Consider the following 26,568-nt stretch of genomic DNA (forward strand, 5'->3'; position numbering starts at 1 on the left):
TACTAGTTGGGTACCACAGGGGTCAATCTTGGGTCCTATTCTACTTAATATATTCATTAATGACATTGTAGAGGGGTTGAATAGTAAAGTAGCAATCTTTGCAGATGATATTAAATGCTGTATAGTGGTCAAAACAACAGAGGACAGTGCACTGTTACACATGGATCTGGATAGGTTGGAGGTTTGGACTGAGAAGTGGCAGATGAGGTTTAACACTGATAAATGTAATGTTATGCACATGGGGAGGAAAAATCCAGGCTGAGATTATGTATTAAATGGGAGCACACTTTGGACAACTGACTTGGAAAAGGACTTAGGGGTCTTAGTTAATAGTAAATTTAGCTGTAGTGACCACTGTCAGGCAGCTGCTGCCAAGGCAAACAAAATCATGGGGTGCATCATTAGGAGCATAGATACAAGGAAAAATTCTACCGCTGTACAAATCATTAGACAGACCACACATGGAATACTGGAAGACGGGCAAACAGAGTAATACGGGGAATGGGAGCATTAGGGTTATTTGGCTTAAAAAAAGGCTTAGGGGCGGCCTAATAACTATGTATAAATATATCAGGGGGCAGTACAGAGATCTCTCCCATGATTTATTTATACCCAGGACTGTATCTATAACAAGGGGGCATCCTCTACGTTTAGAGGAAAGAAGGTTTCTACACCAGCACAGACGGGGGGTTCTTTACCGTAAGAACAGCGAGACTCCTCGGAGGAGGGAGTCATGGTGAACTAAGAGTTCAAAAGGGGCCTGGATGCATTTTTGGAGAGTAATAACGTTTCAGGTTATGGATACTAGATTTATAGGGACAGAAGGTTGATCCAGGGATTATGACGCCATATTTGGAGTAGGGAACGAATTTCTACCCCTAGTATAAGGGTTTTTGCCTTCCTCTGGATCAACTCAGTAGGGACAAATTAGGGATATAGGTTGAACTCGATGGACTCTGGTATTTTTTCAACCTTATGAACTATGTTACTATGTTACTATTAAACCCGGAAAGAGCGACATTTGACGCGAAACTGACATTGCCTGTCAGCCCATGCACACTGCACTCCTCTTCCTGGTAAATCATCTCTTATGATCTGTGACGTTTATGCTGTAATATCACAATAAACTATAAAGAAATCTTCAAGCAAATCCAGTGAGTGCTGTGTTGTTATTACTGTTATGGGAATTCGTTGCCATTGTGGTCCTTTATTCACACTGAGCACATTCAAAGTAAAAGCAGATTCTAGTCCGGTTAATGTGCCATCCAGCAGACAGTCTATACAACACTGCAGTGCCTAGACTCACCTGTTTGTACATAGAAAAAGAAAACAAAGGTGTGCTCCTAGTGTAGAGTATAATCCAGTAAAAATTATGATATTATTACATAAAAAGTACACATCTGTAACCAGTTACATATTTTGCAGTACAGTGGCGATACGTGCATTAGACTCAAAATATAAACAGAGCGGTCAGTTTATGAATGAATACCAGAACGAGGCCGGTGAGTAGTTGTCACGGAGATATGAGTTAACATCAGCGATGCGAGGTGCCGACAACGGGACTGTGCCAAACACCACACCCGTACATCAGCAGCTTCCAAAGAACTGATTACAGAAGGTGGAGAGGTGCCAGACTTAGCTGCTCTCTGGGATGCCGAGAACAGGGAGCGCTGTTGCGACCAGCACACCCGTCGACAGCGCTTCATTCAGCGCTGTCAATGGGTGTGCTGATCGCAACAGTGCTCCCCTTTCTCAGCATCCCAGTGAGTGGCTAAGTCCGGCACCTCTCCACCTTCTGTAATCAGTTCTGTGCTCTGCTGATGTACAGGTGTGGTGTTTGGCACAGTCCCGCTGTCGGCACCTCGCATCGCTGATGTTAACTCATATCACCGTGACAACTACTCACCGGCCTCGTTCCGGTATGCATTCATAAACTGACCGCTCTGTTTATATTTTGAGTCTAATACACATATCGCCACTGTACTGCAAAATATGTAACTGGTTACAGATGTGCACTTTTTATGTAATAATATAATATTTACTGGATTATTTTGAGTTTTTTTTTATCCTTGCTATTTTTAACCATTATGTAATGTCATGACCTTTTTACCCGGTATTGATTGCTCCGGGTTTTATATATACACTGTCTATGTTTTAATCTACTATGCCTGACAGAGTCCTGCTCGGACTCGAAACTTGTTGTTGCACCCAATAAATTTGGCTGTTCTTGAATCCATCAAGCGTGGTCTGGACTGTCACTTTTTTGAGAAGCGCCTGGTAAAGTCCTGTTTTTCTGGATCTTATCCATTTAATGTATAGACTCATCTGTTTGACACCAACATTCCTAAAACTGTATAAATCTTACTATAAATCTTGAATACCGTATGTTTTGTTTGCATATTGTATGGTTGTATGCCTTATATTTAATTTTTTGTATGCCATGGTCTCTATAAACCCTTTTAATTATTGTATGTATCTTTCTCTTAGAGCTAGATTTGAGTGATTTGAATATATGTCCACTAATTTGCACTACTCTGATGGAGTGATGTATGAGTAATAAAACCGATCCAACTGTGTCTTCAGCTGTTCTCTTAGTGCCATGGTTTATGCTGGATTTCACTGTTTGTCTGACTCTACGTAGCAAGACTGTAAGGCCGGGTTCACACTGCAGAATCTCAGGACGTTCTCTCCACTGGAGATCCTGCAGGCGGCACTAGGACCCCAAAGACTGCAATTGCCACCCGCAGAGACGGCAATGCATTTCTAAGCGGATCTTTTGGCGGACAAACTAAGAAATTAATTCCTGTCTCATGAGGACAGCAATGCAGTCCATGCAGTCCTAGCGCAGCTTGCGGGATCTCCGGTGGAAATTCTGTCCGGAGACTACGCAGTGTGAACCCAACTTAATTTGGTTTTTGAAGCAACAGCAAAAGACTTATCACCTGCGGGTGGTCAATACAAAAAAAAAATGTATATGCTCTATTTATTTCACAATCAATTTACAAGTAACTGTAGACCAAATTTTAAAAATTTACCATATCCTTTGGTGAATACATCTCGAGCAGATTTTCCTAGGTCAGCATAGGATGGAGGTATGGCCATTTTACACTATATATAAAAAAATAAAAATAAAAAGAATAAAAAAAGATTAGTACATAATAATAACAAAGCTTTTTCCATGCTAATATAAGAAAAACAAATGTGTACAGAAAAAATGAATGGAAATATATGTTAAAGGAGTAGTCCAGTGGTGACTCAGTGGTTTACAACTTATCACCTATCTTAAGGATAGGGGATAAGTTGCAGATCGCGGGGGGTCAGACCCCTGGGGCCCCCCGCGATCTCATGTACGGAGCCCCGACAGCCCGCGGGAAGGGGGCGTGTCGACCTCCGCACAAAGCGGCGGCCGACACGCCCCCTCAATACAACTCTATGGCAGAGCCGAAGCGCTGCCTTCGGCAATCTCCGGCTCTGCCATTGAGATGTATTGAGGGGGCGTGTCGGCCGCCGCCTCGTGCGGGGGTCGACACCCGCTATCTCGGCGGAGAGCCGGGGCCCCGTACAGAGAGATCGCAGGGGGCCCCAGCAGTCGGACCCCCCGCGATCTCAAACTTATCCCCTATCCTTAGGATAGGGGATAAGTTTTTCACCACTGGACTACCCCTTTAAGACAACAGTCCACGCAAGAAGCACAATTCACTTAAGTCTGTGGGCTAAGAAATTGTTCAGATATCCATAGTCCCTCCCAAGTTAGACTGTGTTTAGCTCAGTCAGGGTGGAACAAATGCAAAGATAAATTATTGCCACTACAATAAAATTTCACACACTGTAAAGCTGAGCTTATTCACATTCATTCCACACTGGTGAACTGGATGTGGTATGCCGTGCAAAACATACAGTGTGTATATTCTCCCATAGACAAAAGAGGTTACGTATAGCACTTCTGCAAATATCCACAAAAAAAATAAAATAAAAAAAAAATAAAAAAAAAAGAGAAACTAGGATGAATCAAAGCGAACGCTATCCAAACAGAATGTCAGAAGTGATTCATCACGCAAGCATGGCTTGTTGCGCCGAATGCCTGCTGGATAAACTGACAACCTAGCAGGGAAAAGAGTGCTTAGCACACCTGTCATACAGCTATTGGCGCATATGAATGTGATAATTCCCAGATGAAGTGTGCTATGGAGAGATTAGGGACATACTATCGCAAGTATTCATTGCTTCATTCAATTGTTCTAGCATAACAACTATATAACATTATTAAGCTTTATTTACAACTACAATTAGAGAGTTTGAAAAACTGTAAAAGGTGGGTGATTTAACCCCTTAAGCATTTAGGATTATTAGAAGGGGAGGAGTAAAAATGAAAAAACCCTAACGCTTTAAACCTTCTACTTACAGACCCATATACCCATCATTTCATAACAAAATCTATAGCTGAAGTTAGAAAAATACAACTACAACAAAAAAACACACACGCCATTTAATAGCTTTTGGGGGCTTCTGTTTTTACACATGATAATGACAATGTGGGAGATTTTTCAAAACCTGTCCATAGGAAACGTTGCTTAGTTGCCCATAGCAACCAATCAGATCACTTCTTTCACTTTTCAGAGGCCTATTCAAAAATTAAAGAAACTATCTGATTGGTTGCTTTGGACAGGTTTTGATAAATCTCTCCCATTGTCTTTATTATTTACAATACCCAATGTATATAGGTTTTATTTTTGTTTTACTACTTTGAAAAAATGATAACTTTTTGTATAACAATTAGTATTCTTAAAATTGTTTACCCTATAATTAATTTGTATACGAGGATGTAAGAGGATTCATTTTTTGCATTGAAATCTGTCGTTTTTATCAGTACCATTTTTGTTGTGATGGGACTTTTTGAACACTTAAAGGGGTATTCCAGGCAAAAAGTTTTTTTATATATCAACTGGCTCCGGAAAGTTAAACAGATTTGTAAATTATCGTATAGATGAGTAGTTCGGCAGTGCTAATTTCTGAACCTGAAAGCGGGTGGACACTAAGTCGCTGTAGCGGAGTGGGGGTACGGTGGTGCTCGGACTCATGTAGAATATACCATCAGTGCATGAGAAGACAAAGAAAAGTCGGCACTCACCGGGTTTCCAATTCAGCAGATTTTATTGCACGTTGCTCACAGCCGTAGTACAATTCTCGGGGAGACGACGGATGGTACAAAAGGGGTACCACAGAGAGGCGACACTTGTGTTTCGCACTTAGTAGTGCTTCAACGGGCCTAACTCTTTACCGGAACATGTCATCTTCTTATACAGGTGAGTTTAGTAATTGGACCTATCACCATCTAACACACCTTGTGACGTTAAAAGAAGGGGAGGAGGTTGCTTAGTTAAGCTTGTTCCTACTTAGATCTAGCTCCTTGTTCAGACTGCCAGGACTAGTATCATAAAAAACACTCTTAGAAGCAAACTGAGACATCAACTTTATCATTAAGCCCTAAGACTCCCGTTGCGTCAGTAGCAATTATCCATTGTGTCTCTCTTCTAAGAAGGTTTTTATCGGATCTTAGCCCCGGTCGTGCAGCTACTTTTTCTATTCCTGCAAACCTTTTCTATTCCTGCAAAAAGTGCTCTCTAATTCTAGCGCACATTTGTCTGATTGTTTTCCCTATATAGTAGAAGCCACATGGGCAAAATATAACATAGACCACATTTTTCCCATGTAGTAGAAGCCCATGGAGGAAGCCATGAATCATTAAGGTTTGCAGGAATAGAAAAAGTAGCTGCACGACCGGGGCTAAGATCCGATAAAAACCTTCTTAGAAGAGAGACACAATGGATAATTGCTACTGACGCAACGGGAGTCTTAGGGCTTAATGATAAAGTTGATGTCTCAGTTTGCTTCTAAGAGTGTTTTTTATGATACTAGTCCTGGCAGTCTGAACAAGGAGCTAGATCTAAGTAGGAACAAGCTTAACTAAGCAACCTCCTCCCCTTCTTTTAACGTCACAAGGTGTGTTAGATGGTGATAGGTCCAATTACTAAACTCACCTGTATAAGAAGATGACATGTTCCGGTAAAGAGTTAGGCCCGTTGAAGCACTACTAAGTGCGAAACACAAGTGTCGCCTCTCTGTGGTACCCCCTTTGTACCATCCGTCGTCTCCCCGAGAATTGTACTACGGCTGTGAGCAACGTGCAATAAAATCTGCTGAATTGGAAACCCGGTGAGTGCCGACTTTTCTTTGTCTTCTCATGCAGATTTGTAAATTACTTCTATTAAAAAATCTTAATCCTTTCAATATTTATTAGCTTCTGAAGTTTTCTGTCTAACTGCTCAATGATGATGTCACGTCCCGGGAGCTGTGCATGATGGGAGAGTATCCCCATAGGAACTGCACAGCTCCCGGGACGTGAGTCATCAGAAAAAAACAACTCAACTTCAGAACTTTCCGGAGCCAGTTGATATATAAAAAAAAAAAAAAAAAGTTTTGGCCTGGAATACCCCTTTAATATAATAAAAATTTTGAATTCCCCCCCCCCCTTTCCTATTTTTATATTTTTATATGTAAATAAAATAAAAGTGGTATCGCTGCGTGCCTAAATGTCTAAGCTATTAAAATATAAATGTTAATTTGACCTCATGGTCAATGGCGTACACTTAAAAAAATATATATAAATAAATACCAAGGTCTAGAATTGCATATTTTTAACTTCATCTATCATCAGCTTCTGAAGTTGAGTTGTTTTTTTCTGTCCAACTGCTTTCTGATGACTCATGTCCCAGGAGCTGTGCAGTTCCTATGGGGATATTCTCCCATCATGCATAGCTCCCGGGACATGACATCATCATTGAGCAGTTAGACAGAAAATTTCAGAAGCTAATAACTATTGAAAGGATTAAGATTTTTTAATAGAAGTAATTTACAAATCTGTTTAACTTTCCGGAGCCAGTTGGTATATATAAAAAAAAGTTTTTGCCTGGAATATCCCTTTAACTTTTTTTTTAATTTAGGGGACTATTACATGCAATCTTTAGATTGCATACACTATTCAATGCTGCTCCAAAGAAAAGCATTTATCAGTGTTATAGGCGCTCCATTGCTCCAAGCTGCCATGGCTTACTGGAGCATTAAAGCCCTGATTGGACAGCGAGGAGGCAGGCAAGGGCCCTCACCATTCTCTCGGCTAATTCGGAACACGCGATTTCACCACATGGTCCCGATCAGCCAGGAATTAATTTTTAACACTTTTGATCAACTTTGATCGCGGTGTCTAAAGAGTTAATGTCGGACATCACCCAGATTGGTTTTATCTGGTATTAGCCACGGGTCCCGTAGCTGATAGCCGACTGGACCATCCCACTACGACGAAGGGTGTGCCACAGGATTTCTGTCTTACTGGTAATATGCTTATATGCTGTTTCATAGGTACGCTATCTTTCACTATTCCTATATGTGATCATTATGTGCTGGCTGATTCACTACTAAACTCAGCTGTATACATTGCTGCTACCGGCTCCGACCAGCTCATAGCTATCCTTTTGGATTTTATATGATGAATCCATACCCAGATTGCTACTGTGAACAGCCTCATAATTCCTTAAACATCTTTGCCACTGTGTACTTTACTTATATGTACCTCTAGTTGTGACGTAATCCCTTCAGTGCCTTTGTGTGTTCCTCCTATCCTTATCCACATTTTGTTTTATTTAAAATGTATTCAATAAAATTGTATGCTGTTATATGCTAGATAAATGAAATTTACAGTTTCATTAATACTTTTTCTTTGAATTGTTTGACGCTAATCTGCTATTGCATGCAGGGTAATTAGGTTTGTAGCAGTGTATTCATGGCACGAACAAAGACCTCTGGGTACTGAAGAAATTGTTGATGCTTACAGGAATGGAAAAGGTTACATAATGGCCCTGGTTTACTAAGAGTGGAGTGTAGGTTTCTTTGTGGGGTTTAATTCCCTACAATTTTTTTGTCAACTGTATTTACTAAGGTTTCCCTACATTTATTTTTTTCTCTCCACATGCTCTGATCTGTAACCCACCACATTTTCTCTGGAAACCTTAGTAAATATGTTGGGTTTTTGTGAAAATGTCAAACACACCCCATTTTGGTGACCACGCCCACTTTACCGGTGGCCACACCCCTTTTTCAAGTTTTCTTAGTGAAATGGAGAGTTAGTCAAGTTTTTTTTTCAATTCTGGCGCAGACAGAATTTCTGGCACAATGCGCCAGAATTGGACGCAAAACTCGGCAAAACATGCTGGGTTTGCAATAGTAAATGAGGGCCAAAATCGCTAAAGAGTTTTAGCTCCTTGTTAAAGGGAGGAAAATAAGATTATTACCCTCCCCAGGAGTAGTCAACCAACTTAAAAAAAAAAAATCGCACCAAAACAAGGGGTATAATAGTCCACAAGGTCACAAAGGAACACATGGTAACCTCTAATCAACTAAAGGACATTCTCAACATAGCTACAGTGGGGCAAAAAAGTATTTAATCAGCCACCAACTGTGCAAGTTCTCCCACTTAAAAAGATGAGAGAAGCCTGTAATTTTCATCATAGGTACACCAACTATGAGAGACATAATGAGAGAGAAAAATCCATAAAATGACAGTCTGATTTTTAAAGAGTTTATTTGCAAATTATGGTAGAAAATAAGTATTTGGTCAATAACAAAAGTTCATCTCAATATACCCTCTGTTGGTAATGACAGAGGTCAAACGTTTTTTGTAAGTCTTCACAAGGTTTTCACACACTGCTGCTGGTATTTTGGCCCATTCCTCCAAGCATTCCTCCATTCCTCTAGAGCAGTGAGGTTTTGGGGCCGTCGTTGGGCAACACGGACTTTCAATGCCCTCCAAAGGTTTTCTATGGGGTTGAGTTCTGAAGACTGGCTAAGCCGCTCCAGGACCTTGAAATGCTTCTTATGAAGACACTCCGTTGCCCGGGCAGTGTGTTTGGAATCATTGTCATGCTGGAGCCTAGGATCAAGGGAGATTATCAGTGGTCTTGTATGTCTTCCATTTTCTAATAATTGCTCCCACAGTTTATTACTTCACACCAAGCTGTTTGCCTATTGCAAATTCAGTCTTCTTAGCCTGGTGCAGGTCTACAATTTTGTTTCTGGTGACCTTCGACAGCTCTTTGGTCTTGGCCATAGAGGAGTTTGGAGTGTGACTGTTTGAGGTTGTGGACAGGTGTCTTTTATACTGATAACAAGCTCAAACAGGTGCCATTAATACAGGAAACGTGTGGAGGACAGAGGAAACTCTTAAAAAAGAAGTTACAGGTCTGTGAGAGCCAGAAATCTTGCTTGTTTGTAGGTGACCAAATACTTATTTTCCACCATAATTTGCAAATAAATTCTTTAAAAAATTTGACTGAATTAATGGATTTTTTTTCTTCCCATTATGTCTCTAATAGTTGATGTATACCTATGATGAAAATAACAGGCCTCTTTCATCTTTTTAAGTGGGAGAACTTGCACAATTGGTCACTGACTAAATATTTTTTTGCCCCACTGTAATGTTGATGACCATGAGTCCACCATCAGGAGGACATTGAACAATAATAGTGTGCATCGCAGGATTTCAGGTAGAAAGCAATTGCTCTCCAAAAAGAACATTGATACTCATCTGAATAATCCTAACGATCACCTGGAAAAGCCAGAAAGCTACTGTAACAATGGCCCATATTTACTGCCTAATTGTTAGAAATAGATGGAAAGACTTAAAATGTGCCAGAATTATCTCAGTATTAGGGATCGACCGATTATAGGTTTGGCCGATATTATCGGCCAATATTCACGATTTTGGACATTATCGGTATCGGCAATTACCTTGCCGATAACGCCAAAGCCCCCCCCCCTGCCGACCAGAGACCAACGCTGCTGCCCCAGTGCATCCCCCGTCCCCGGTTTTATAATTACCTGTTCCCGGGGTCCGCACTACTTCTGGTTTCTGCGACGTCCTGCGCTATTGCTGTGCGCTGCGCAATGACGAGTGACGTCCTCAACGCGACGTCACCGTCAGTGCGCACAGTGACAGCTCAGGACGCCGCCAGATCCAGAAGTACCGCGGACCCTGGGAACAGGTAATTATAAAACAGATGATGGGGGAGGCAATGGGGCAGCGGTGGTGGTGGTGGTTGGACTAGGGAGGACTCCAAGACCGGTAGGGGGAGAGAAGCGGGTGGCATCGACGGTCTCTGGCCCCGCAGAAGCCGCTGCAGTTCATTGATTTAAAGCGCCTAATTGAAATCATTGATCTGCAGCGGCTTCTGCAGGGCCGGGTTGGGGGAAATAGCCGATAACTTATACCGGAATATCGGTATAAGTTATCGGCTATCGGCCTAAAAGGTCCCAAATTATCGGTATCGGCCCTAAGAAAATCGATATCGGTCGATCCCTACTTAGTATATCAGGTTGATTAATGAATCTGGTGCATCTGAAAGCTGTACAGTTTAACTTTAGACCAACTGCTAGTTGGAATGAATTTAATGCACCTAAAGCTAATCTTTTATGAAGACCAAAAAATATCATAAAAGCATAGTAAATATGGCAGAAGTCCTACAAGATGGTCTGTACCAAAATTCTGGTGCATTTTCAATAGCAAATCTTGGCCAATGTTTAAGACAGATCAAATAAAAAATTAAAAAGCATTATGTTTAGAGTGTAGTTTAATTGAGAAGTGTTATGTTTAGAGAAGGGAAAGAACTGCATTCTAGCATAAAATCCTTATACTGTTGGTGATACATGAAGGTGTTAGTATCATGGTTTGAACCTGTTTTGCAGCATCTGAGCCAGGACTGCTTGCCATCATTGATGGAACTATGAATTCTGAAATATACCAGTAAAGTCTAAAAGGAAAATGCAAAGATATCTGTCCACAAGCTAAATTTCATGAAAACGAGGATGTAAAGCCAGTTGGTGTCTCCCGCCAGTGCTGAGGCTCGCACCACTTCTGGCCCATGCTCTGTTCTGTGGCTCTTATGACACTTGTTACAGTGGGACATGAAGATAACTATGCACACAAGTCTTTCTTCTAAAGAATGGTTAAAAGAAGAATAAAGTTTAAGTTATGGAATGGTCAAATCAAAATCCTGAGTAACATAGTAAAGCTGGGTTCACACTACGTTTTCTCCCATACGGGAGCGCATACGGCAGGGGGGAGCTAAAACCTCGCGCTCCCGTATGCCTTCGTATGCGCTGCCGTATGTCATTCATTTCAATGAGCCGGCCGGAGTGAAACGTTCGGTCCGGTCGGCTCATTTTTGCGCCGTATGCGCTTTTACAACCGGACCTCAAACCGTGGTTGACCACAGTTTTAGGTCCGGTTGTAAAAGCGCATACGGCGCAAAAATGAGCCGACCGGACCGAACGTTTCACTCCGGCCGGCTCATTGAAATGAATGACATACGGGAGCGCATACGAAGGCATACGGGAGCGCTAGGTTTTAGCTCCCCCCTGCCGTATGCGCTCCCGTATGGGAGAAAACGTAGTGTGAACCCAGCCTAACATAGTTCATAAGGTTGAAAAAATACATGAGCTGGGGGAGGGAGATGCGGGGGCGTGGCTTATTTCTCCCCGTGCAGACCTGCGTCCTCTGCCTTCGCTCCCCACACGTCTGCACGGGGAGATGTATGCGGCGCTCACAGGGGAGTATGGAGCGGGCTCGGGATTCCTGCCCGCTCCCTACTCTGCAGCCCCCGGCTGTTCTCAGTAGCCGGGGGCCGCCACTAATAGCCAGCCGCGGCTGGCTATTAACCCTTTAGATCGCTGCTGTCAAAGCTGACAGCGGCGTCTAAAGGGAGATGTGAACGCTCCCTGGTGGGCTAGTGGGGTGGATCGCCCCCCTGCAGCGTGATCGTAGGGGGGGCGATCTATTATGGAGGTAGCCGGAGGACTTACCTCTGCTTCCTCCTGTCCCAGCTCTGTCATTGATAGATCCTGGCTGGACCAGGCTCTATCAATGGATCAGAGCTCACAGATTAATAGAGTTCAATAGCTCTCTATTCATCTGTCTGAGGAATCGAATGATTCCTCATAAGTCTAATAAAGTGTCAAAAAAAAAAAAATTATAATAATAAATAAAAAGTTTTAATAAAAGTTTGAAAGACACACATTAACCCAGTGGTCTTCAAACTGTGCCCCTCCAGATGTTACAAAACTACAATTCCTAGCATGCCAGGACAGCCGTTGGCTGTCCGGGCATGCTGGGAGTTGTAGTTTTGCAACATCTGGAGGGCCACAGTTTAAAGACCGCTGAATTAACCCCTTCCATGTTAAAAGTTCAAATCACCCCCTTTTCCTATATAAAAACATGCAAACATAATAAAAATGAACATATTTGGTATCGCTTCGTGCGTAATTGTACAACCTATTAAAATATAACATTATGTATTCCGTACGGTAAATGTAATAAAAATACCAAACCACAGATTTGACATTTTTATAATATCCCAGAAAAAAAAAGTTAAAAAGCGATTAAAAAGTCAGATCAATACCAAAATGGTACCGATACAAAAAACAGATTATGGCGCAAAAAATGAGCCCTCATACAGCCTGGTATGCAGAAAAAAATAAAGCTACAGGGGTTAAAAAATGGCAATTAAAAAATTTTTGAAAAAGTCCAGAATTAGTAAAACATGACGTAAACGATACAAATCTGGTATTGCTGTAAACAGGCGCCTAAAGTATAAAACTAACATGTTATCTTAACCACAAGGTAAATGGCGCAGAAAAGAAAACCACCAAATCTGCAAAATTATCTTTTACTATTTCAATTTCACTTCCCTTAATATATATTTATATATTTTTTTGGTTCAGAGAATATGTTATTGAAAAATTAAAAGGTATCATTATAGTAGGTAGTTAAGGCTATTATAGGGCGAGGAGGAAAAAACGAGTGCGTAAAAGCGAAAATTGGCCAAGACAAGTGGATCGTCATGAGGGACAAGTAGATTTTGCTCCATTTTAGTCCCGTGGACAAGTAGTTTTTTATAAAATTTCCACACCCCTGTCCACTATATCTTTCTTGGACGCACAGTATTCTATGTGTGGTCTGACTAGTGATTTGTACAGCGGTAGAATTATTTACTTCTCGTTAGCATCTATGCCCCTATTGATGCACCCCATGATTTTATTTGCCTTGGCAGCAGCTGCCAAACACTGTTCACTACATCTAAGTTTACTATTAACTAGGGATTTCCCGATACAGATACAGATACTGGTATTGGGGCCGATACTAGCCATTTGCATGGTATCGGGGACTCGTTTAATGTCCCAGATACCATGTCCGATACCTGGTGCCGCTCTGCTGCCCAGTTCTTCTATCCTCCCGTCCGCGTCATAGTGTTCCATGGAGGAGCATGTGAGACACACACACACACACACACACACACACACACACGTCACTCCGCCTTCTCCCCTGCACCCAGCGTAACGCTACACAGAAAGCAGAGTGACGTGTATTTCACATGCTCCTCCATAGGACGACACGATGCGGACCAGAGGACGGGAGAACGGGGCAGCAAAGCGGCAGCACCAGAACCCGACCCGAGGAGGTGAGCTGCCTGCAAGGAGGGGGCTGCTACTAATGTCTACAGGGGGGGGGGGGGCCCTGCTGCTGTCTAAAGGGGGGGGGGGGCTGCTGCTGTCTAAAGGGGGGCCCACTGTCTAAAGGGGGGCTGTGGTCTACAGGGAGGCTGCTGTCTACAAGGGGGGCTGCTACTAATGACTGCAAGGGGATACTACCTACTATTAAAGACAATCTTACAGCAGAGTCACCTGCACTAACTTGAATTTATGGGTAGATAGTGAGGGTGACCCGGTTTCTGCCGCTGCTCACCATGTGGTCATCGGTCTCACCGCCAATCAAATTTCCTGTTCTGTCCAATGGAGAAGAGAGAAATCTTGGCTCATACTACAGCAGCCGTCTCCATTGTACACAACAAGGACCCACATATCATACGGTAAGCAGCGCCAGAAACCGGGTCACCCTGGTGTCAGATTCCCTTTAAAATATAAGTACTTGTACTTGGTATCGGCGAGTACTAGAATTAAAGTAAAGTAAGTTTTTTATAATAAACCATTCATTTAACCTAACCCTTAGAGGTCTGCGCTCCTTCAGATGTTCCACTTTTTTCGTGATCGGATCATCCGCTTCACCTCTCTATTGATGCACTGGACTCCGCTACCCAGAGCCCAGAGGAACCTGGATGCTGCGACCCCTCTCTAATTTCAAAGTGACTGCAGGTGTTATGCTCTGAGCATAACACCATAAGGTAAGGGACCACCCTGCTGGCCCGTTTATCTAACTATTTACACACGAAGTTACCTTTTTTACCTGCACGAGGTGTGCACCGTTCTCTTTCTTGTATCCTAGAATTAAAGTATTGGTACTCGTACTCGGTCTTAAAAAAATGGTATCGGGACATCCCTACTATTAACTAAGACCCCTAAGTCCTTTTCCACGTCAGTTGTCCCAAGTGTGCTCCCATTTAATATATAACCCACGTCCCGGATTTTCCTCCCCATGTGCATTACCTTACATTTATAAGTGTTAAACCTCATCTAACACTTCTCAGCCCGAACTATCCAGATCCATTTGTAACCGTGCACTGTCCTCTATAGTGTTGACCACTGTACAGAGTTTAGTATCATCTGCAAAGATTGCTACTTTACTATTCAACCCCTCTACAAAAGGTCATTAATAAATATATTAACCTCTTAAGGACCCAGGACGTATGGGTACGTCCTGGGTCCTGCAATATAACGCGGGGTCACACGGTGACCCCGCATCATATCGCGGCGGGCCTGGCGTCCTAGTGAAGCCGGGACCCGCCGCTAATAGCGCGCAGCACTGATCGCGGTGCCGCGTGGTATTAACCCTTTAGCCGCACGCTCAAAGCTGAGCCGCGTAGCTAAAAACGAAAGTAAAAGTGCCCGGCTAGCTCAGGGAGCTGTTCGGGATCGCCGCGGTATAATCACGGCATCCCGAACAGCTGTAGCACAGGAGGAAGTCTGCTTACCTTCTCCTGCGCTGTCCGATTGCCGAATGAATGCTTCAAGCCTGAGATCCAGGCTTGAGCATTCAATCGCCGAAAACACTGATTGATGCATCTCCATAGGAATGGATCAATCAGTGTAAAAGATCAGTTAATGAAATGTCAGAGCCCCCTATAGGAGCTATAATATTGCATAAGTGTAAAAAAAAATCATTAACCCTTTCAATTATCCCTTCCCCTAATAAAAGTTTGAATCACCAAGAATTTCCAAGAATAAAAAAAACACAGTGTAAATAAAAACATATGTGGTATCGCCGAGTGCGGAAATGTCCGAATTATAAAAATACACCGCTTTTTAAACCGCACGTTCAATGGCGTATGCGCAAAAAAATTCCAAAGTCCAAAATAGCGCATTTTTGATTTTTGAATTAAAAGTGATCAAAAAGCCTGATCAGAACAAAAATTGTACCGTTAAAAACTTCAGATCACGGCGCAAAAAATTAGCTCTCATAGTGCCCTGAGCACAGAAAAAAAAAAAGTTATAGGGGTCAGAAGTTGACCATTTTAAACGTATAAATTTTCTTGCATGTATTGATGATTTTTTTTCTGAAGTGATACAAAATCAAACCTATACAAGTAGGGTATCATTTTAACCGTATGGACCTACAGAATAAAGATAAGGTGTAATTTTTGCCGAAAAATGTACTGCGTAAAAATGGAAGCCCCCAAAACTTACAAAATAGTGTTTTTTCAGCAATTTTGTCGCACATTGATTTTTTTCCCCGTTTCACCGTAGATTTTTGGGTAAAATGACTAATGTCATTACAAAGTAGAATTCGTGACGCAAAAAATAAGCCATCATATAGAATTTATGTGAAAATTTTAAAGAGTTATGATTTTTTAAAGTTAAGGAGGAAAAAATTAAAAATGAAAAAAATGCAAAAAGCCTGTGTCCTTAAGGGGTTAAATAGAAAAGGACCCAATACTGACCCCTATGGTACCCCACTAGTAACAGTCACCCAATCAGAATAAGCACCTACTGAAAATTTCAGAAATTTTTTTACAGAGGGACATGAAGTTATGTTAATGGGAGGACATCAATCAACATTACAGAGTTAAACAGTTTTTTTTTAGGTAGGAATGGGCTAAAACTCCTCCCAGCCAACATGCAGAACTAATCCACAATTACCTGAAATGTTAACACACACCAGATACCTGATGCAAAGGTTTACATACATTTGCCACTTACAGATATGCAATACTAGATCATTTTCCTAAATAATTGACTAAGTCGAATATATTTGATCATTTTGTTTCATTTTGTTCTATTGAACTTTTTGTGGATTTACATAAGGTTTTCACTCAATGCCTAATAGTTAATTAGTCTGTGCACCACTACACTCACTTAATCCATCCTTTAACACCTGTTCATTTTCATGTAAACATATATCTCCTTACTTGCCAGCCCGACTCGCTGCATGGAGTAACATAAAAGTCCATAACAAGCAAGAAAAACAGCGGAGCACTGGCCATGTAATCTTCAATTCAGGAAAGATTTTATTCCAATTTCAGGTACAAGACGTGCAGGGGAGCGGACTCACAGGGAAAGACTCTGGGTTACAGACCGTATTGCGCAAATGTGCTTCTTCAGGCCCACATTATGTCAATTTTATTCAAATTGTATTTATGTAAAGTAAAATGCATTCATAAATACAGAAGATTCTGAAGTGCTCACAAACTTTCATGCACCATTGTATATTTAGTATATTTAGTAATGGAGTTTATGGATGTCTTTTTCTCGAATGCAGAAATTTAAAGGTTGATAGTGCAGATGATGCTGTTTAATCCCTCAAAGGATAGAGAATAACATGGCTGGTCGCGGCGGTGGGGCGGGGTGGGTAGTTCTGGCCGCTGGGACCCCCCGCGAATCTGGGGCTTCTGTGATAGTGATGCCACAAAAGCCCCCCCACACCCCCACCCCCAATTCATGTCTATGGGAGGGTGTGTGACCAAAGATAGGAATTTTTTTTTTTTTTTACATTTATGCAATTCACCGTGCAGGATAATAAGCAAATTTTAAAAGAATAGACATTTACGCAAACGTCACGGCCAGATATGTAGGTTTTTTTTAGAATTTTTTTTTCACTTTTTTAATGGGAAAAGGGGGTGATTTATATTTTTTATTGGGGGGGGGGCGCTCTATATTTTTAAAAACTTTTTTATATTTAAACATTTTTGTAGTCCCTTTAGGGGAATATTAATGGCATTCATTCAATTGCTATGTACCGTTCAGCACTAGGTTATAACATAGTACTGTACAATTCTATCAGTGATCTTCTTGTACAGCCTGGCTCTCCAGGCTGCACGAAAAGCTTGGCCATCCTGAATACTGGAGGCAGGTAAGAGACCTCTGGCAGCCCTTTCAGCTCATCAGACATAGAATAAAAAACACATTATATATATTACCGTATTTATCGGGGTATACCACGCACCGGCCTATAACACGCACCCTCATTTTACCAAGGATATTTGGGTAAAAAATATTTTTTACCCAAATATCCATGGTAAAATGAGGGTGCGTGTGTGCGCGTGTATACCCCGATAAACCCCCAGGAAAGGCAGGGGAGAGAGGCCGTCGCTGCCCGCTTCTCTCCCCCTGCCTTTCCTGGGGTCTAGAGCCCTGCTGCCGGCCCTACTCACCCCCTGGCTATCGGCGCCGCTGCCCGTTCTGTCCCCCTGACTATCGGTACCGGCGCCGATAGCCAGGGGGAGAGAAGCAGCACCGACAGCCAGGGGGAGAGAAGGGGCAGCGGCACCCATTGCCGGGGCCGCTGCCCCGTTGCCTCCCCCCATCCCCGGTGGCATAATTACCTGGGTCGGGTCCGCGCTGCTGCAGGCCTCCGGCGCGTCCCCTGCGTCGTTGCTATGCACGGCGCATGGCGTCAGTGCGCCGCGCTGTGCAGCGCATAGTAACAACGCCGGGGACGCACGCCGGAGGCCTGCAGCAGCGCGGACCCGACCCAGGTAATTATGCCACCGGGGATGGGGGGAGGCAACAGGGCAGCGGCGCCGGCAATGGGTGCCGCTGCCCCTTCACTCCCCCTGGCTGTCGGCGCCGGCAATGGGGCGACGGTACCGATAGTCAGGGGGACAGAACGGGCAGCGGCGCCTATAGCCAGGGGGTGAGTAGGGCCGGCAGCAGCGCTCTAGACCCCAGGAAAGGAAGGGGGAGAGAAGCGGGCAGCGACGGCCTCTCCCCCTGCCTTTCCTGGGGGTGTATCGGCGTATAACACGCACATAGACTTTAGGCTAAAAGTTTTAGCCTAAAAAGTGCGTGTTATACGCCGATAAATACGGTGTATATATATACATACATACACACACACACACACACACACACACACACACACACACACACACACACTACTCAGATAGGTACTACCAGTTCTTCTGGTCTTAACCCCTTAACAACGAAGGACGTAAATGTACATCCTGGTGATGCGGTACTTAACGCACCGGGACGTACATTTACGTCCTAAGCATAACCGCGGGCATCGGAGCGATGCCCGGATCATGCGTGGCAGATCCCGGTCCCGGCATGCGTGGCAGATCCCGCGGATGTCCGCCATTAACCACTCAGATGCCGAAATCAATACAGATCACGGCATCTGCAGCATCGCGGTCACTTAATTGGATGATCGGATCGTCCGCAGCGCTGCCGCGGCTATCCGATCATCCAGCACGGCAGCCGGAGGTCCCCTCACCTGCCTCCACTGTCTTACGGGAGTCTTCTGCTCTGATCTGCCTTCCCGCAGACCAGAGCAGAAGATGACCGATAACCCTGATCAGTGCTATGTCCTATACATAGCACTGAACCGGATTAGCAATCGAATGTTTGCTTTAAATAGTCCCCTATGGGGACTATTAAAGTGTAAAAATAAAAGTAAAAGTAATAAAAAAGTGAAAAACTCCCTCCCCCAATAAAAACAAATTGTCCCATTTTCCCTATTTCACCCCCAAAAAGTGTTAAAAAAATATTTTATATACATATTTGAAATTGCCGCGTGCGTAAATATCTGAACTATTAAAATAAAATGTTAATGAACGGTGAACGGCGTGAACGTAAAAAAAATAAAAAATAAAAAAAAGTCCAATATAGCTGTTTTTATTCCAAAAGAAAAAAATTTATAAAAAATGTATTAAAAGTTTTATATAAGCAAATATGGTATCAATAAAAAGTACAGATCACGGCGCAAAAAATGAGCCCTCATACCGCCACTTATACAGAAAAATGAAAAAAAGTTATAGGTCTTCAAAATAGGGGGCTCTTAAACATACTAATTTGGTTAAAAAGTTTGTGATTTTTTTTAAGTGCAACAGTAATAGAAAAGTATGTTATCATGGGTATCATTTTAATCGTACTGACCCAAAGAATAAAGAACACATGTCACTTTTACCGTAAATTGTACAGCGTGAAAACGAAACCTTCCAAAAATAGCAAAATTGCGATTTTCTTTTTAATTTCCCCACACAAATAGTATTTTTTTGGCTGCGCCATACATTTTATGGTAAAGTGAGTGATGGCATTACAACGGACAACTGGTCGCGCAAAAAACAAGCCCTCATACTAGTCTATGGATAAAAATATAAAAGAGTTATGATTTTTTGAAGGAGAGGAAGAAAAAATGAAAACTTAAAATTAAAATTTTCTGCGTCCTTAAAGGGTAGCCCCCACCATCCTATTTTTTTTTTTTGCTAGCCCATTGCCCTACCCCCCCCCCCCCCTGCTACGGCACTAGCCCGTTCCCTAGTCTCCCCCCCCCCCCCCCCCCCCCGCCCCGCATACCCAGTTTCCTCATTACACTTGCAGTTACTGCAGAGTCCGGCAGCGGGCGTGCAGGGACAGCGGCGGTGGCGATGTGCGGGAGGAGTGGCCTCCCAGCCAGTGGCCGGGGAGCCAATGCACTCGCTCCCGCCTGTCTGATTGACAGGCAGGGAGCGAGTGCAGCCTAACTGAAAAAGGACTGATTGCCACTCTAAAATCAGTACTTTTTCAGTAGCCGGTTTTTAAATGTAAATTAAACCTTTTTAATGGAAAAAAATAAAAATAAAAGTATATTAGAGATATGTTGTAGTACATAAGTACTACAACATATCAAAAAATAAAGTAGGTGACAGTGCCCATTTAAGGCCCAAATGGGCTGAGTCCTTAAGGGGTTAAATTAGTTATCCTATGCTCAACTTTTAAAAAAAAATCCTGCCCAGGCTGCCAGAAAACTAAATAAAATAAAAAAAAACCTTGACTTTCCTCTGGCATCCAGGAATCACTACCCCAGCCTTCGCTGCAACCCTCTTGCTAGTGCCATGTGGTTGACGTGTAAAAAATGCTTGCCGCAGGCAGTGACTGACCAGGCAGTGATTGGCTGAGCAGCAATGTAACATTTTGGGCCCAGCCACCAGAAAGATGAATCTAAACAGTCAGTGCAACACCATACAGTGAGCAAAAAATGAACTTCTAACTGGGCACTTCTCCAAAGCAAGACATAAACAAGAATATCCAATGTAAATGAAAAGTTTTATTCAACAGGGTGCTATACAGAAACAGTGTTTCTAGTCCGGATCGCGCTCTTCTCCAGGCAAACTATGTCTTCAATGGGTAGTAAAATCAGCTTCAGAAAATGTGCAGCAAATCCTGTACGTGTGAACATACCCTTAAAGGGCTATGGGCTGCCAGCAAATAATTTCTATTAACCCCTTCACACATATGGATGTAAATGTACATTATGTCATACTCCTGCTGAGTGAAGCACGCTCAGCAGCTAAGCACACTTCATATCCAGTGTGTTCCGGACATCACCGCTTGGGCCGATCCCTGCCATTAACCCTTTAGACCCTGTTGAGTGCAGCATCTTAATGTGGTTATTTTGGTTCCCAGCTAGATCTTGATAAGCTGACAGAATGGCGGGAGGTACCTCACCCGGCTCCTCTCCATCCGATTGGTGCTCCTAATAAATGAGCATCAATGAAATGTGTATTAACCCCTTCCCTAGTAAAAGTGTGAATCATTCCTTCTTCCCATTTTTTCACAGTTCAATGGTGTAAAACTGAAAAAAAAATACCAAACTCTGGAAATAAGCATTTTAAGTCCTTTCATTTACTAGAAAACAATTTATAAAAAGGTGATAATAAACTCCCAACAAAACAGAAATATAAAACCTACAGAGCAAAAAAGGAGCCCTCATACATACATTCTGCATGTGGAAAAATGAAAGTTATAGGGGTCAGAAGAGGACAATTGTTTCACCATATATTTGGTGGTAATACACCCTGTTCCAAATTATTATGCAAATTATATTTAAGTGTCACAAAGATTAAATATTTTGTTTTTCAGTTTAACTCATGGATGGCATTGTGTCTCAGGGCTCTTTTGAGCAATGAAAACAATCTCTGACACCTGTGATAGATTGCCAGGTGAGCCCAATTTAAGGAAAACTACTAAAGGTGCGTGTTCCACATTATTAATCAGAGCACAAAAGGATCTCTCTGCTGCCAAAAAAAGAGGGAAATAGTTCAATACCATGGCCAAGGTAAGAAAACATTAGATATTTCACAAAAACATAAAAAAGTACCTGTCACCATATAAACTTTTCTAAACTAACTCAGGCTATGTACCATAACTACTCCTAATACTCCAGCCCTTAAAAAAATTTCAGAGCTCTAAAAAGCTGTGTATCATACCTTTCTTGTTGCTCACATAGTGTAATTTCCAGGCTGAAGAAAAGTGGACGTTATCCAGGAGGCATGACATCACTGAAGCCTGCTGCAGGACCACTTCCACCCTCAAATGGTTGCAGTGTTGTGATGAAAAGACGACCTTAGGCTCCATTTCAATCTTGCTGCTATCAGTGAGGCTCTCCTGCAGCTTTCAGTCTGTGCAGCTTTCTGTGAGAATCTGTGGAGCTTTCACTTTCTGTGAAACTGTAAATCAAGCTTAGTGCAGAAAAGCACTTCCTGAGATTGGACTCCTGCCAGGCCAGGAGGAGACCAAACTCACTGTATTAATTGTGGCAGGGAACAGAACAAAGCTACCTAGTGGCCATTTTTTATATTATATTTGAAACATATTTATGTTGATAATTTTAGAAGCAAGTGAATGGGAAAGTGTCTGCTAATTACATAAAACAAAAGCAGAGCTCCTCATAGGGCAGTATATTCTAAGCAGTGTGGATGTAGGTGGATATAGGATACACAATTGTTTCAGTGGTCCTCTCACCTGGCACGGTTGTGTAAATGACAACTACACAAGCGCGTGATAGATAGTGGTGCAGCCTCCCTGTATCGGATCCAGCGAACAGCAGGCCGATCAGTAGCAGGATGTATGAGTAGAAGAAAAACCCGGTTCCAAGGCGCGATCCACAAAGTCAGTCATAAGGTGGTGATAAATATACTTTATTTATCACCACCTTATGACTGACTTTGTGGATCACGCCTTGGAACCGGGTTTTTCTTCTACTCATACATCCTGCTAATTACATAAGGAACACTATATTAAAAGTTGTATTTGGTGACAGGTACTCTAAGCATGATCATCACACTATTAAGAGATTTGGGTCTGAATCAGAGCACAGATGGGTTTGTGCAGATAAAGGCAAATTGAGGAAGATTTCTGCCAGATCCATGCATCATATCAAGAGAGCAGCTGCTTAAATACCATTACATAGCATCAAACAGATATTTGAAGCTGCTGGTGCCTCTGAAGTCCCACGGACATCAAGGAGTCCTCCAGTGTCTTGTAACTGTGCATAAACCTTCTATACAGCCACCACTAATCAATGCTCACAAGTAGAAATGGCTGCATTGGGCAGAAAAATACATGAAGACTAATTCTTAAACATCACCTGTTAAAATGTTTAGAAAGTTAAAATCTTGTTAAAAGTTTGATTGAAATAGCTTTTGATTTCAGTAAATATGCATTGTAAATTTATGTTTAAAAAATATATACTGTTTTCATTAAGAGGTTTGTTCAATAAAATTTGAATTGTACTCTTAATAGTTGATAACATGAGAATTATTTGAGTGATGTCATTGCAAAGTACAATTAGTACTGCCTCCAACCTCCCAACACACAAGGCCTCCATTCTCCACCAAATGCCTCCAGCCTCTCTAACACCCATAATGTCACCAGCCTCCATCAACTGCCTCCTGCCTCTCTTACACACACACACACACACACACACACACAAAATGCCTTCAGCCTCACTCACACACACACACAATTCCTCCAGTCTCTCCCTACCGGCATTCTGAGGGGCCGGGGCACACCGGTTGTGCATCACTGTCATAAGGTGTTAATATTACACTTGTTACAAGACATACGGGTAGGGGGCATAGACACTATAGAGGCAGACCATTCAGCTGCTATGGGGCCCTGGAAGAAAATTAGTTTAATCCATTAGTCAACGGAACTGCTAATGACTATAACTATATTAACCCCTTCAGGACATTGGACATACGTCCTTGTGCCCTGGTACATAACGTACCAGCATGTACATTTACATCCTGTACATCAAGTGAGCAAAGAAGACACCTGTAATGGTGGACAAAAGCAATCACGCTAATGCCCGCCATTATAGATGCCGCGAACAATACTGAATATTGGTGCCATGAGAATCATCAGACCACCTGCAGCAGGATCACAGGCATCTGACGAGTTAAGATGGCGGTCAGAGTTCTCCTCACCAGCCTCTTGCCACTCTACTGTGATCCATAGATTGGGACCAAGCTAAAAATGGGTAATTTTTAAGAGCATCCTGAACATATCTTGGGAACAACACAGTAACAGTTCATAAGGTTGAAAAAAAGACCAGAGTCCATCAAGTTCAACCTACATGCATATTGAGTCTCTGCTGAGTTGATCCAGAGGAAGGCAAAAAAAAAAAAACTCATCTTAGGAGGTAAGAATTCCTTCCCGACTCCAAATATCAGAATAAATCCCTGGATCAACATTTTGTCCCTATAAATCTAGTATCAATAACCTGTAATGTTATTACTCTCCAGAAATGCACCCAGGCCCAGTTTGAACTATTTTACTGAATTCCCCATGACCACCTCTTCCGGAAGAAAGTTTCACAGTCCCACTGTTCTTACAGTAAAGGTTGATTGGGTGACTGTTACTAGTAGGGGACCACAGGGGTCAGTCTTGGATCCTATTCTATTTAATATATTCATTAATGACCTTGTAAAGGGGTTGAATCGTAAAGTAGCAATCTTTGCAGAGGATACTAAACTCTGTAAAGTGGTTAACACATTAGAGGACTGTGCACTGTTACAAATGGAGCTGGATAGGTTTGAGGCTTCGGCTGGGAAGTGGCAGATGAGGTTCAATACTGATAAATGTAAGGTTATGTACATGGGGAGGAAAAATACAGGCTGGGAATATTTATTAAATCGGAGAACACTTGGGATGATTGATGTGGAAAAGGACTTATGGGTCTTGGTTCACAGTAAATTTAGCTGTAGTGACCAGTGTCGGGCAGCTGCTGCCAAGGCAAATAAAATCATGGGGTGCATCAATAGGGGCATAGATGCCCACGACAAGGAAATAATTCTACCGCTGTACAAATCACTAGACAGACCACACATTGAATACTTTGTACAGTACGGGCACCAGTGTACGAGAAAGATAAAGTGGAGCTGGAGAGGGTTCAAAGACGGGCAACCAGATTAAGGGTACGTTCACACGTACGCAGATTTGATGCGCAGGATTTGATATACAGGATTTACTGTTGCAGATTTCAATGTAAACTAAATGACTGAGCACAGCTTCTAATCGGCAGTTACAAATCCTGTGCATCAAATCTGCGCAGGATCCTGTATGTGCGAACGTACCGTAATAAAGGGAATGGGAGGACTACAGTACCCGGAAAGATTATCAGAATTAGGGTTATTTAGTTTAGAATAAAGAAGGCTTAAGGGCGACCTAATAACTATGTATAAATATATCAGGGGACAGTACAGAAATCTCTCCCATGATCTATTTATACCCAGGACTGTATCTATAACAAAGGGGCATCCTCCACGTTTAGAGGAAAGAAGGTTTCTACACCAGCACAGACGGAGATTCTTTACTTTAAGAGCAGTGAGACTGTGGAATTCTAAACTCAGTAAGGCTGGGTTCACATTACGGTTTTTAAACCGGAGACAAAATCGTGGTCAACCACGGTTTTGACTGCGGTTTAAAAACCGTACTGCAACCGCATACGTTTTTTTACATGGACGTCAATGGGAAACGCACATGTATACGGTTCCATACGGGAAAAATTTATACGTTTTTACTTTGCACATGCGCATTTGAATCCTAAAGTCCCTACCCAAGACCCCTTCCATTAAAAATGGACAAAATTTTCAAAAACGTATGTTTTTTTTTAATTTTTTTTATAAAAACTGACGGAACTGTATGCACTTTTAAAAACAATATACTGTTTAAAAAACGCATACGGTTTACTTTTTTCCATACTGTTCCATCCTTTTTTTGCCATACGGTTTTCTTTAGAAAAACGGATTGAAAACAGTATGGAAAAAACGTAGTGTGAACCCAGCCTAAGAGAGTTCAAAAGAGCCTGGATACATTTTTTGGAAACTAATAACATTTCAGGTTATGGATACTAGATTTATAGGGACAGAAGGTTGATCCAGGGATATTTGGAGTGGGGAAGGAATTTTTACCTCTAAGGCTGGGTTCACATGACTTTTTTTCCATACTGTTTTCAATCCGTTTTTCTAAAGAAAACCGTATGGCAGAAAAACAGATGGAACAGTATGGGAAAAAGTAAACCGTATGCGTTTTTAAACAGTATACTGTTTTTAAAAGTGCATACAGTTCCGTCTGTTTTTATAAAAAAAAAAAAAAAAAAAACATAAGTTTTTGAAAATGTTGTCCATTTTTAATGGGAGGGGTCTTGGGTGGGGACTTTAGGATTCAAATGCGCATGTGCAAAGTAAAAACGTATACGTTTTTCCCGTATGGAACCGTATACATGTGCGTTTCCCATTGACGTCCATGTTAAAAAAAACGTATGCGGTTGCATAATGGTTTTTAAACCGGAGTCAAAATTGTGGTTGACCACGATTTTGTCTCCGGTTTAAAAACCGTACTGCAACCGCATGCGGTTTTTTTTACATGGACGTCAATGGGAAATGCACACGTATACGGTTCCATACGGGAAAAACGTATACGGTTTTTACTTTGCACATGCGCATTTGCATCCTAAAGTCCCCACCCAAGACCCCTCCCATTAAAAATGGACAACATTTTCAAAAACGTATGGTTTTTTTTTTCTATGTAAACTGACGGAACTGTATGCACTTTTAAAAACAGTATACTGTTTAAAAACGCATACGGTTTACTTTTTTCCATACTGTTCCATCTGTTTTTTTGCCATACGGTTTTCTTTAGAAAAACGGATTTAAAAAAAAGGATGGCAAAAACGTGATGTGAACCCAGCCTAAGATTAGTTTTTTTTTGTTTTTTTTGCCTTCCTCTAGATCAACCGTAGGAAAT

General features: G+C 42.1%; 1 protein-coding gene across 2 annotated transcripts in view; it reads right to left on the reverse strand.

The window, feature by feature from the left end:
* Positions 1-26,568, reverse strand: part of VDAC1 (voltage dependent anion channel 1) — a 173,780-nt gene that overhangs the window by 105,289 nt on the left and 41,923 nt on the right. For both annotated transcript variants that reach the window (XM_056516604.1, XM_056516605.1), the window contains exon 2: positions 3,036-3,108. In XM_056516604.1, the coding sequence (XP_056372579.1) occupies positions 3,036-3,102 (67 nt within the window). In that variant the 5' untranslated portion in view covers positions 3,103-3,108. The remainder of the gene's footprint in view (positions 1-3,035; positions 3,109-26,568) is intronic.

Source organism: Hyla sarda, chromosome 4 (genome assembly GCF_029499605.1).
Source record: "Hyla sarda isolate aHylSar1 chromosome 4, aHylSar1.hap1, whole genome shotgun sequence".
In the NCBI taxonomy this organism is placed as follows: Eukaryota; Metazoa; Chordata; class Amphibia; order Anura; family Hylidae; genus Hyla; species Hyla sarda.